General features: G+C 47.1%; 2 protein-coding genes across 2 annotated transcripts in view; one reads left to right on the top strand and one right to left on the bottom strand.

Annotated features, from left to right (window-relative positions):
- LOC112873116 (gibberellin-regulated protein 6-like) overlaps positions 1-7,229 on the bottom strand; it is a 41,593-nt gene extending 34,364 nt beyond the window's left edge. Inside the window, exons 1-2 of the mRNA XM_025936138.1 lie at positions 7,173-7,229; positions 1,108-1,251 (exon numbers count right to left, since the gene is read on the bottom strand). Of these exons, the coding sequence (XP_025791923.1) occupies positions 1,108-1,251; positions 7,173-7,229 (201 nt within the window). The remainder of the gene's footprint in view (positions 1-1,107; positions 1,252-7,172) is intronic.
- On the top strand, positions 7,010-10,779 carry LOC112876521 (brassinosteroid LRR receptor kinase BRL2). Its single transcript, XM_025940649.1, has one exon. The coding sequence runs from the start codon at positions 7,254-7,256 to the stop codon at positions 10,629-10,631; it is 3,378 nt and encodes a 1,125-aa protein (XP_025796434.1). The 5' UTR covers positions 7,010-7,253; the 3' UTR covers positions 10,632-10,779.
- The last annotated feature ends 3,277 nt before the right edge of the window (positions 10,780-14,056 follow it).

Below are 14,056 nucleotides of genomic sequence, written 5' to 3'. Positions count from 1 at the left end.
GGTCTTTGTGATGATATATGTTTTTCTGATATATATGTGTGGATGAAATAGAAAAAACATATTAAAATGAGTAATATTGGTTACTTTGCCTAGTGTTGGCACTCGGCAAAATCTGGTATGGAGAACCTTTGCCGAGCGCTAGGGACCCGGCCCTCGGCAAAGAGCCTAGCCTTTGCTGAGCGCCACGTCGCAGACACTCGGCAAAGATTACTTCTTTTCCAAGCGCCACGTACCAGACACTCGGCAAAGATTACTTCTTTTCCGAGCACCACGTGTCCGGCCCTCGGCAAAGATCCTAGCCTTTGCTGAGAGCCAGGTCGCAGACACTCGGCAAAGACGCCTTCACGGGCCCAAACGCCGTCACGGTTAATTTCGTTTGCCGAGTGCCGCCCCTGACGCTCGGTAAAGCCTCTGCCGAGTGCCCGAAAAAATGCTCTCGGCAAAGTCCTCTTTGCCGATATAGTCGCTGGCGTGTGCTTTTTGCCGAGTGTTACGCTCGGCAAATCTTTTGCCGAGAGTTATTGTATCTTTGCCGAGTATCCTGGACACTCGGCAAAGTGCCTGATTCCGGTAGTGAAAGCGTGTGTGCTGTGGAACTTGTCACCGGAACGCTGGTTCTCCTACCTTTCACCATGAAGTTGGATATCATAATGTGCTAGAATTATCTATTTTTCTGTTCTTTGTTCGTGCTTGCTTGAATACTGTTTATGCAAAATTGATGCCGGTGAACCTCAATGTGGCTGAAAATATTTTGTTGCTAAGATCATCACCATATTTTCCCGTGCTCTATGTATTGCGTTGAGAAATTTTTAAAGTCCATAGCAATGCACGGGCATAAACCTATTAATCTACCTAATGTAATGATATTGGCTGGCCATTACACATTCGATCTTGCGATTTTGGGGCTAGGGACTTAGTGGCACGGAAGCAGACGATAATTTGGGGGAAGAAAGAAGATACGCCAATGTCCGACTAAATTGCAAGATGAGCAAGAACTTTTTCGTGAACACCAAAAACATAGGTTTAAAGAAGATATGACAATGTCCGGCTAAATTGCAAGATAAGCAAAAAAATTTCGATAAAACCCAAAACTGTTAGGGACGCCACCTTTGGATTATGCCGAAGGTCCAAGACCGAAGGACCAAAGCCGAAGCTTGACACTTCCGGACTGACATCGGCTCGAAGCCGAAGGCTCAAAGAATGAAGGACGAGAGGCTTCGGCCCTTGGCCGAAGGCTGAGTCGACGAAGGCCTTTCATGGAACACGGAAATCAAACGAGTCACCGAAGCCCCTCACTTGACTCGGACCGAAGGCTGAAGGTGACAACCGGGATCGAATCGCATGCTGAGCTGTAAAGTAGGATCTTAATGGGAAATTACTGCGTACCCTTGGAATATTGTTGAGGGGTATAAAGATGTAATAACGGGCGTGAATAGGTGAACAATCCCCTATAAATATCCCCATAACTGATGTAACTGATGAGATGGTTGATCATTATTGAAATAGATCTCTATTTCCTAGCTGAAGGGTTCTTAGCCTTTGTAGAGAGTTTCTTAGCTTTGTGGGCTGTTGTGGTGCTTCTTCCTTCCGAAGAGTACTCCACCGATAAAAACACCGGCTCAAACCTAATTTGGAACAAATGATCAGCTGGTAGTGATTTTTTGCGTGTCTTCCAGGTGAGTCATCTGCATCCACACGTCCTCACAAATTGTGACTTTCAAATGAGCAATAATTAGAGAGATGATATATATCTATGTGGGATTTACAAAATTTGTGTACTAATTATGCATCTAGCTTGAACATACAAATACGCACACATGTGTTGTGTAGGAGTTGAATTCGAGCTCTAACCTCACATGTAGTTTCTTTATCATCTCACCTAGAGATCTAACTTAGGTAACCCATGCTTTCCATTTGACCCCTCCCGTGAAGAACCTTTTATTACCGGTTGATAACACCAATTAGAACGATAGCCATTAGATCCAGTATTGATGCTAGTAACGGGTCTAACATTTGCTGCTATATATGTTGTGGATTGAAGGTCATTTTTCAACTGAAAGTTGTCGAAGGTGCATTCCAACAAGATGGATATAAGATGACCTGCATAATGGAAACACTGTACTAGGAATAAGCTGAGTATAAAAGCTGCGCAAAATTTTCCTACCTGTTGCTACTACTCTGACATAAAATTTGCAATATTTCGGACAACAGAGGCTGTATATAACATGTACTATGATAGAAATCAATGGTTTAATCGATCTTAAACAAATATAACTAACAAGATCCAGCAATGACTGCATGAGGTTCAACGCAAAGCAAAGCTCAAATTAGCACAACTGGACAGAAGCTCAAACATCAACACACAAATAACCGGGTCCCCTCGGTGAGCTAGTGCTAGATATATGGCAAAAAATTTTAGCAAAATTTTCATGTGTTGTCATTAAAGACTCCTCACAAGATGGACAGCGGCATATGTAAATGCTGCTCTACCTTTGAGTGAATTTTGTTGTGGCGTTGCTTCAAATCTTTTTTTTCGTGAACGTGCTTTATCACCCATTTCATTAAGAGGGATATGTTGCTTCAAAACTTCATCATGATTCATGGAACCCGTTTCAGCAGGCCAGATTCTGCCATTGAACTTTAAATGACCGAACATTGTGTTTCTTACCCAGGATTTAACCTCACGTGTTGCAACAAGTAATGTGAGCTTGAATCTGCAGTAAGTCTTGCTTTCAGCATTTAGCGTGTCAGTACATGTATCTGGACTCCTGAATTTTCTTTTTTTTCTTCTTTTTTTTGCGAAACAGACTCCTGAATTTTCTGATCCAACAGGTTATTTCCAATCATCTTGATTGAAGCTTTTCCTCAGTTGTGATCCGGTTTGGGGGCCCTTCATCAGATATCCCCTTTTTTTATTTTATCATCAACTAGCAATGATCTTATCTTTTGTTTGCCTTGTCAAAAAGAATCACCGTGCTTGTTAAAATGATTGCAACCAGACTGAAGATTTCAGAAACACAACAAGCAATTCTGGCCAAAACCTGGTTCTGCATGACAGGCGGATCAGAAGATCCCTTGGTTAATGAGCATTTGTTATTCGATTGCCTGCTTAGTTATGACAACTAAAGCTGAGAAACTTGCACCATCTGTTATTTAGCTTTCTCATCATAATATCTGACAGGAGTTCCAATTTCAGACTTTCAGAGACCAAGCAATGTAAGTCCCTGTATTCAGCGCAAACATTCATAGGATTTGACTGTAGCCTGAAATATCGAATGCCAGGATTAAGGGCATATTGGATTGGTAGATAAGCTATGATCCTGGCCACTATGCGCAACCTGTCAACTGGAATTTCAAACCGACATTTCAAGATCCAAATCATACTTCTCCCAGAGAAATGATGGGTTTGTAGACACAAATCATGGTCCCCTGAAATTACTACTAAGCATCACATCACGCAAAGTGTAATAATATAATGTGTATAGCTAGTGACAGGTGCACTTTCAATCTCTTTAGGGAACAGATCGATCTTGTCAGATGGCCAAATAACCATGCACATTGGATCATGAGCCAGCGCCAGTGATCTCTGCAGATATCGAAATTTAAAAGATTTTGCATGTTTTTCTATCGGACTTTAATTTTTACAAGTTAGCAAAGATATATAAACGAGATCTCAACTTTTATCAACGACATAAAGCGATCACACATTCCATCATGATAGGTCGTCCCTGCAAGTGAATTTGCTTTGTCAGGTTAATGGGTATCAGCTGACTCTGCATTATGGAATTAAGCTTGTTGTCGACCAAGTAAGCAATAATCCATTGTTGCATGTTACAACACATTATACATGATATGGGTAAAAAATGATTGTCTCGAGGACCATAGTATAACTAAGGCAGGTTAACATTGGAACTTTTGAGATGCCAAGCTAGTTAGCTAAAAAGATGGGAAAAAAAAAGGTAATGTAGCTTATAGGAGGAACAAACCTTGAGGCGAGGGTTAGCTTTGTAAAAGAAATTATGATAATGTTGTTTGACCAAAGCCAGCAAGGTAATAAAGCAAATGCTTCCTTTTCGCTTTTGGTAATCTATTGTACTCGTAGCATGTACATCCACGCGTGCAATAATCGAGTGTACATTGTGACACAATGTGTTTTCTAGTACTTGATGTTTTTACATGATTGTAAATACGTAACAACTTCGTGTAAATTGTCCTAAGAAGGATCACGTATTTACAGTCATGATCTGAACAGAGCCTTCTTAGGATAGATCTGCATCAACCTGCACATGCCAGGATGGATAGATGCTGAGTTCAAAGGTGTTTTAGCAAGTTAATTAATCGAAAAGGTTAGCATGAGTGGCAGCAGTAAACTATGCATGCTCATAAAAAGTTAAGGGCATCTTGTGGCTATTTTCACTAGAGGGGATCGGAAAAAGGAGAATGTGAGAAGTGTGAACCCATCAGGCATGCATGCGGAGAAGGGAGCCATCATTAACCTTCCATGTCATTTCGATATATATGTTGCGTCCCTGGATGCAGATATCGGAAATATTGTTTTTCTTCTATGATCTAAAGTTGATCGGTTCTACTTTCTTTTTATTATCAATTGTCATCTGTTGGGGGATTTTTTGTCGAATTCAAAGTAATAACACCTAATAATTGCTCTAAGAGGCGTAGTGTTTCTTATAAAATTTCCGCCAAAAAGAACTTAAAAAGTGCTTTTTTAAAAAAAAATATTCAGACATCTTTGAAATGAAATGTTAAGAATGGATTGAAGACTCCGGACTTCATTTGCGTATAGTTCTTTTCTTGCCTTGTTATCAGATGTGGTACTTAATTAATCTCTTTAACAACTTATAATTCTAGGGATGCATATCTAATAATGGACCTTTATGGGGGCTTTGGTTCACCCCACCATGGCGCCACCCCAGCACGGCAGCACCCTTACGAAAGATGTGTCTCCAGCTGAATATTATTGTAAGGCTTTAAGTTTCATTCGTAATGGCACATTATTTGCACTGTAAAGCAGTCGGTTTGGGATGCCTCCACTCCACCATCAGATCGATTGCAGCATATAAAAAACTATCAGCATAATTTACATAAAAATACAGCAGCAAGATACCAGCAGTATTTAATTTGGGGATCTTGTGTAGGGGTGCAATAAGCACCACAAAGAAAGAGAAGACCATGCGTAGTTTAATTAGATCAGTGCTCATGTTTGCTAAAGGGTGAGGCAAATATCAACACAACAATTATAGGTGTGTTTCTTCCACATCAGCAATCAGCCCCGGCATCAAATCATCACAAAAGCTTGCAACCCCACATTGGAAATTGGATTTGCCAACGCTAATGCTTGTGGCGATAATTATGATTACACGTGCGGCGCGCGAAAGCCTGAAAATGACCTTGAGCACTCAAGGAGACACAAAACCTCTAGCTACATTTATTTTATGGTACGATTAGGGACATGTCAAGTCTACAATATTACACATGCTCAAGGTCATGAAAGCATCTTCATGAAAGATTATTGTAGATTATTGTAGATTTGTAGCATCTTCATCCTAGATTTATAAACACCACCACCATGAAAGCAAATATGCCGTAGCTGCATCACTACCCACATTGTTCAATGATATATGCACTACATAGGACCGTGACATCGAATGACGTTGACATGCCTTGATATTGGTTTTGTCTTTGCAGGAAGACTAAATAAAATTAGTCAGGAAATTAATTTCTAAATTGTTTTTCCAATAAGGTAATTGTTCTTAACCATAAGATTTCCCAGTCTGTAATAGAAATCATATAAGAAAAAGTACACTTTATTAGGAATATTATTAATAATAAGTAAGCGAGCTTGTAAATCAGCAGCCTGATCGTTGGACTCATCACAAAGAAACTAAGGACTGCATAACCGCACTTACCACTAGTTTTCACAGTTTGTGAACCAAATCAGGGGAGTGTCCACTTCTCCACTAATAATGAAATGAACTTACGAGATTACGAATGCAAAACAATATATGCGTTATGCTTGATCAATCAAAAGGCCCTAACTAAGAAAAATGGGAGGCGATTAACTTAATTATATGAGAGGATCAACAGCACAGAGGGGGCATTATCATCGCCAACATCAGCTCCGCTTTTGTTTCGGTTGGGTGGACCACTGAATTTGCTGCTTTTTCACTTTGTCAAGTGCATGGAGCACACAGGCCCCTCCTATTTCCTTCCTCATGCACACACATGATTACTTCCTGTGGTTGTTGATCCCAATGCAAACAAAAGCAGTTTTGGCATCACAAAAATATTTGCAAAAAAGCCTTTAGGAGAGATCCTTTTTTCTTGTACATCACAATACAAAAACACTTGCATGTTATTCGGATCGAAATAGCATCTATTCTTCTTTATAAAGCCAGAAATTATAATCATTTAGTATTATTGGAAGTTTCCTCGGTATCATACAAGGTTGACAAGCTTGAGATGAATTTCCACTACGGATACATGAGGACCAGATATTTACCGGTGCAGACATGTAAGACCAGTAAGTGGAGTCATTACCGGATTGTTATTTACGGAGTGCGTTGGAACCGGGATGATACCGGTAAGTACCGGTAGTTTCTCGGGCAAAACAACTGGTTTTTACCGGTTCTACGCCTAAATAGTTTCTTGCCGGTCTGACCGATACAACCGGTAACTGGCTGGTTTGTCCCCAGGTTCCCACGTGAACATGAATGCTTTCCAGCATCCAAGAAGGGTAAACTCGTCCTGAACTCTTGAAAAGCCTTTGACATAATTTTGGGCCATGGAATTTGTTGAGACATAGCCATTGTATCATGACCCTGCACCTGGTTTGTCATGCTGCCTGGCTATGTTATTGGATTAATTTACAGCTATTGCATCCATGACTCCATGTGCTACACAGAACAGAGAGACGCCAACACTATATAAGCAAGGATGAAGAAACAGAAAAAGGCGCTGAGAAGGAATGTTTCCTTGACCAAGTGAAAGGAGTTCCAACGCCAACTCACCAACACAAGCTAAAGAGAGCACGGATTAAAGCATCCATCGGTGATTGGTGATTCTACTGATCCCCAAACCAAACAATTGCTCTCTCTCTCTCTCTCTCTCTCTCTCTCTCTCTGTGTCCCCCTTTCTCCCTCCTTTCTACCATGTACCTTTGATGCTGCTAAGCACAGACCAAATTCGATCTGTCGTCTCTGATCGCCCTCCATTGTCGCCCAGCTGCCATCCCAACAATGGACATGATCCACGTCTTGCTCCTCCTATCCTCAATCTACGTGTCGTCGTCTGTGTTTACGCCAGTGGCGGTGGCGGCGACGGACGCGGAGGCGCTCCTCCGGTTCAAGGCCTCCATCCAGAAAGACCCTGGAGGAGCCCTCTCATCTTGGCAGCCGAGCGGGAGTAGCGGCCCATGCAGCTGGCGCGGCGTCGGCTGTGACAACGGCGGCGACGGGAGGGTGACGCGGCTCGACCTCGCCGGAAGCGGCCTCGTGGCCGGGCGCGCGTCGCTCGCCGCGCTGTCCGCCATCGACACGCTCCAGCACCTCAACCTGTCCGGCAACGGCGCGCTCCGCGCCGACGCCGCCGACCTGCTCGGCCTTCCCAACGCGCTGCGGACGCTGGACTTCTCCTACGGCGGCCTCGGCGGCGTCCTTCCGGGGGACCTGCTCGCGAGCTACCCGAACCTCACCGACGTCCGCCTGGCGCGGAACAACCTCGCCGGCGTGTTCCCGGAGTCGCTCCTCGCCGGCGCTCCGAGCATCCAGTTGTTCGACGTGTCGGGCAACAACCTGTCCGGTGACATCTCCAGGATGTCGTTCGCCGAGACGCTGACGCTGCTCGACCTGTCCGAGAACCGCTTCGGCGGCGCGATCCCGCCGGCGCTGTCGCGCTGCGCTGGTCTCAGGACGATCAACCTGTCGTACAACGGCCTCACCGGGTCGATACCGGCATCGGTTGCCGGCATCGCCGGGTTCGAGGTGTTCGACATCTCGTCGAACCACGTCAACGGCAAGATCCCGGACAGCATCGGCAACGCGTGCGCGTCGCTGGAGATTCTGAAAGTGTCCAGCAACAACATCTCGGGACCGATCCCGGAGTCGCTGTCGTCGTGCCATGCGCTGCGGCTGCTCGACGCCGCGAACAACAAGCTTAACGGCGCCTTCTCGGCTGCCGTGCTCGGCAACCTGACGTCGCTCGAGAGCCTGCTGCTCAGCAACAACTTCATCTCGGGCTCTCTCCCTGGCACGATCACATCCTGCACGAACCTCAGGGTCGCCGACCTCAGCAGCAACAAGATCTCCGGCGCGCTGCCGGCGGAGCTCTGCTCGCCTGGCGCGGCGCTTGAGGAGCTCCGGATGCCGGACAACATGGTTACCGGCACCATCCCGCCGGGTCTGGCCAACTGCTCGCGGCTGAGGGTGATCGACTTCAGCATCAACTACCTACGCGGCCCGATCCCGCCGGAGCTCGGCCAGCTCCGCGGCCTCGAGAAGCTGGTGATGTGGTTCAACGGCCTAGAGGGGTGGATCCCGGCGGAGCTGGGGCAATGCCGGGGCCTCCGCACTCTTATCCTCAACAACAACTTCATCAGCGGCGACATCCCCGTCGAGCTGTTCAACTGCACCGGCCTCGAGTGGGTGTCGCTGACGAGCAACCGGATCACCGGTACCATCCGGCCGGAGTTCGGGCGGCTGACTCGGCTCGCCGTGCTGCAGCTTGCGAACAACAGCCTTGAGGGCGTGATCCCCAAGGAGCTCGGCAACTGCAGCAGCCTCATGTGGCTGGACCTTAACAGCAACCGGCTCACCGGCGAGATCCCGCGGCGGCTCGGCCGGCAGCTCGGGTCGACGACGCCGAGCGGGATCCTGTCCGGCAACACGCTGGCGTTCGTGCGCAACGTGGGGAACTCGTGCAAGGGCGTGGGCGGGCTGCTGGAGTTCGCCGGCATCCGGCCGGAGCGGCTGTTGCAGATACCTACTCTCAAGAGCTGCGACTTCACGCGGCTCTACTCCGGCGCGACGGTCAGCGGCTGGACAAGGTACCAGACGCTGGAGTACCTGGACCTGTCGTACAACGCGCTCTCCGGCGGCATCCCCGAGGAGTTCGGCGACATGGTGGTGCTCCAGGTGCTGGACCTGGCGCGGAACAACCTCACCGGTGAGATCCCGGCGTCGCTCGGGCGGCTGCGCAACCTCGGCGTGTTCGACGTGTCGCACAACGCGCTCTCCGGCGGCATCCCGGACTCCTTCTCCAACCTCTCGTTCCTGGTTCAGATCGACGTCTCGGACAACCACCTCAGCGGCGAGATCCCGCAGCTCGGGCAGCTGAGCACGCTGCCGGCGAGCCAGTACGCGGGCAACCCGGGCCTGTGCGGCATGCCGCTGCTACCGTGCGGGCCGCCCCCGAGGGCGACATCCTCCGTGCTGGCGGAGCCCGACGAAGGCAGCCGTTCCGGCAGGCGGCGTGCCCTGTGGAGTGCGATCCTGGCCGCCCTGGTCGCCGGCGTGGCGGCGTGCGGCCTGGCGGCGGCGTGCGTCGTGGTGGCGCGCGCGCGGCGGAAGGAGGCGCGCGAGGCGCGGATGCTGAGCAGCTTGCAGGATGGGACGCGGACGGCGACGATCTGGAAGCTGGGCAAGGCGGAGAAGGAGGCCCTGAGCATCAACGTTGCCACATTCCAGCGGCAGCTCCGTCGCCTCACCTTCACGCAGCTGATCGAGGCGACGAACGGGTTCTCCGCCGGCAGCCTGGTGGGCTCCGGCGGGTTTGGCGAGGTGTTCAAGGCGACGCTCAAGGACGGGTCGTGCGTGGCCATCAAGAAGCTGATCCACCTGAGCTACCAGGGCGACCGCGAGTTCACGGCGGAGATGGAGACGCTGGGCAAGATCAAGCACCGGAACCTGGTGCCGCTGCTGGGCTACTGCAAGATCGGCGAGGAGCGGCTGCTGGTGTACGAGTACATGAGCCACGGCAGCCTCGAGGATGCGCTCCACGGTCGCGCCCTCCGGCTGCCATGGGCGCGCCGGAAGCGGGTTGCGCGCGGCGGCGCCAGAGGACTCTGCTTCCTCCACCACAACTGCATCCCGCACATCATCCACCGGGACATGAAGTCCAGCAACGTGCTCCTCGACGGCGACATGGAGGCGCGCGTCGCCGACTTCGGCATGGCGCGCCTCATCAGCGCGCTGGACACGCACCTGAGCGTGAGCACGCTGGCGGGGACGCCGGGCTACGTGCCGCCGGAGTACTACCAGAGCTTCCGGTGCACCGCCAAGGGCGACGTCTACTCCCTGGGCGTCGTGTTCCTGGAGCTCCTCACGGGGAGGAGGCCCACGGACAAGGAGGACTTCGGGGACACCAACCTCGTCGGCTGGGTCAAGATGAAGGTCAGGGAGGGCGCCGGCAAGGAGGTCGTCGACCCGGAGCTCGTGGTCGCCGCCGTGGACGGCGAGGAGAGGGAGATGGCGAGGTTCCTGGAACTGGCGCTGCAGTGCGTGGACGACTTCCCGTCAAAGCGGCCCAACATGCTGCAGGTGGTCGCCATGCTCAGGGAGCTCGACGACGCGCAGCTGCCGTCTACTGAACCAGCAGCACCGGGCACTGGTTGCGACTGATGATGGTGACGACGCATGTAGCTGGACGTACTTGCCACACCAGAGGAGTTGATGACGAGTTGTACTGATGTGGATGTAGAAAGCTCTCTTCTCTGTACTGTATTGATGATGGACTGATTTTTCTAAGTGAGATGACACGTTCTGCATTGCATATCGATGCCATTAATCTGCTTACCATTTAATTTTAAATTAACAGAACGACTTTTCTGCACACAGCGACGGGTGCCCACCCTTGTTTTGCGTCCGATGAAAAAGCAGCGGTGGTGATTCAACTTGGGAAAATCAGTAGAATCTAACGGAGGCTAAACCCCTGTTTGGATGCGTTGAGTAAAGTTTAGTGCCGCAGTTCCGTCATATCGGATGTTTGGATACCAATTCGAAGCGTTAAATATAAAGTAATTACAAAACCAATTGCATAAATAAAGACTAATTCACGAGATGAATCTATTAAGGCTAATTAATCCATTATTAGCATATATTTAATGTAGCACAATATTATCAAATCATGAACTAATTAGGTTCAATGGATTCGTCGCGTGAATTAGCCTTCATCTATGCAATTAGTTTTATAATTAGTGTATATTCAGTATCCCTAATTAGTGTTCAAATTAGTATCAAACATCCGATGTGATAGAAACTAAAGTTTAAATCAAAATAATCCAAAATCCAAACAGACCGTAAATGCGTTTGCTGATGCAGGAGCATCTTTCTTACGCATGATGGCCTATTGGGTCACACGCAACTTTAGGATCTGTTTGGATCACCCCGACTAAACTTAGTCCCTATCACATCACATAGTAGGATGTTTGGACACTAATTAGGAGAATTACATATAGACTAATTATAAAACTAATTACATAGATGGAGGCTAATTCACGAAACGAATCCATTAAGACTAATTAGTCCATAATTTGATAATGTTGTGCTAAAGTAAATATGTGCTAATGGTGGATTAATTAGGTTTAATAGATTCATCTCGTGAATTAGCCTTCGTTTATGCAATTGGTTTTATAATTAGTTTATATTTAATACTCCTAATTGGTGTTAAACATCCGATATAACAGAACTAAATTTAGTCACCCGAATCTAAAGGAACCGTATTATATCCATAATTCTCTCTCCATCTCACGGTCTCTCTCATCTCTCTCCATGGTTCTCTATCCTGTTCTATTTCCTTTGTAGAGTTGCAGCATGCGCATCTGCTTCTTCAACCACACAGCCACGCCCACTCGCTTCTTCATGTTCCCACGCCGCTCGGCCATCAACGCTGGACGTGGAGGCGGAGGATGGCCTCGATGCTGAGTCAGGCCTCATCTTCCAGGGACTCCTAGCCTCCCGCCGCTGGTTCAGGTTCTCGTAGGACATCCTCCACAGGAGCAAGGCCGATGACAACAAGAATTACTGCTTCCACTCTTACCTTCCCGCGACTCCTGCTCGGTGAACCTTGCCGTATCTAGCTGTAGCGCCGAAAAGGGGGGCCGTCATCCTTGCCATTGCTGGTGGTGGCAGGAAGAGGTGCAACAGTATTTCTTGTTCATGCCAAAACACGTTGATTCTTAGCGCACGTTTGTACGGCTCCAACTCTATTCGGAGCAACTTTACTCCAAAACTTAAGTGGAGCCAGCTTTGGGTGCAGTTGAAGCTGTTTAAATGCAGTGTTGGGCTAGGATGGTACCCAGCGCTAAAAAAAAGAGGGTTTTCAGTGTGAATTGCTAATATTGCTCTTGGCTTATGGCCCCACGTGTCATTCTCTTGTCCAATGATGCTCACTCCGGGGTGCCGCCCAGGCTGCTGCATGCTCGACCACCAAGCATCGGTTCTCGTCCATTGCGATACGATTAAAAAAAATTCAAGAACAAAAGCAAAAAGATATGCTTATGAATGGATGCTCGCTGTAGCCGTGATCCAGAACAAAAGAAATCAACTGAGACAAGCCGCGCCGCTGGGGACGCCATGCTCGCTCGGAGGGAGCGCAGGCGGAGAGAAGAGCCGTGGGAGGATAGGCGGTGGGGGTTGAAATTCTTGTGTAACGAGTGGTCGCCCCTTAACTTCATATTCGAGGGTTTTGGAGCTGCAGAAGAGGTGCTTCACAACTTCAATCCCATTTGCACTGCAGCTCTAGAGTTGAGGGTGCTCCATGAAGTTTTGGAGTTAGGGTGTTTAGGTAGAAAATTGGTTAGAGTTGATGGAGTTCAGCTCTAAAGTCATATGCCAAACCTCTTATTTCATGTTGATTTTTGTTGTGGTCAAAAGTTATTATGTCTCGCTATCAAATAGTTTCATTTCAGAATATTGGCAGAAAATAACTTTGACGTACCAAATTTCTGCTGCTCACATGCTTCTGATGCAATTATTTGGCAAAGAAGCATTTCATCAACAAGACTATAGTGAAAGAGGATGATTGGGAGGCTCTTTTTAGTTTTGACTGACCGTTTCTTTTTTTGTCAGATTGTGTCGATTCTTTTTTCTTTTGCTCGTGTTGATTGGTTCTAGATTCTTGCATTTTTTTCCTTTTGGATTGAAAATTTCACGCAAATGGAAGTGCAGGAATATGATTTAGACTTTCTGACAGATTTTGTTTGGGACTTTCTGAAAGAAGCTTTCAATTAATCTGGACAAATATATAAGTTTGAAATATTATTTTTCAGCTGATTCCAAATTGCATTGGAGCGAAGAATCATCTCCGGATTTTATTTACTGCAGAGATAATATTTATTTACTTAAGAACAGTTGGAGATAAGAGAGAGAGAATGGGAGCCGGGGATGAATGAGCATCTGGATGAGCAAATTTCATTAGTCACTCGGACCCACACGCGCTCTCTCTCTCACTTAACGGATACTAACAACGTCAGGGGTGGGCACCCGCCACCAAATGTTTTCCGTTAAATTAAACTGTTGCAACAAATCTGACGCAGCTGTAAGAACAAATCGGAGCACAAGAATGAACCATCAAGGAATTCAGGGCAGGCACTATGACATTCAGGTAATTAGAAAATATAAACATTAGGTTTTAGTGTGAAAAGTGTATGTTTGCTATGGTGTATGTGTATAGCACAAAGGAATAGGGGTATAACTGTAATTCTGTAAAATATAGGTCCTTAAGTGTTAATGGGTAAAATGGGAGATGGCATCAAAATCTAGGAAAAATATAACACTAGGTGTCAAATTTATATCACCATAAGAAAGAAAATGCAATAGATAGATTAAATCCTAAGAAAAATAGGTCTTTATGTGAAAGCAGAGGCCTAAATATAATTAATGCAAAAATATGGGTCCTCTTATGCAAATTATTGAAGTATAAGAGTAACTTTCAGAGTTTACTTAAGGGCTAAAATGCAAAAATACAAGTCATCATGACATCCCATGAAAAATTACAAATGTATCCAAAATTACATCAAATCCATCTTGGTAAGGACAAAAGTAAT

The sequence above is a fragment of the Panicum hallii genome, chromosome 9 (genome assembly GCF_002211085.1).
Source record: "Panicum hallii strain FIL2 chromosome 9, PHallii_v3.1, whole genome shotgun sequence".
In the NCBI taxonomy this organism is placed as follows: domain Eukaryota; kingdom Viridiplantae; phylum Streptophyta; class Magnoliopsida; order Poales; family Poaceae; genus Panicum; species Panicum hallii.
Note: the sequence above shows the minus strand (reverse complement) of the source record. Positions and strands in the feature narration are given on the sequence as shown.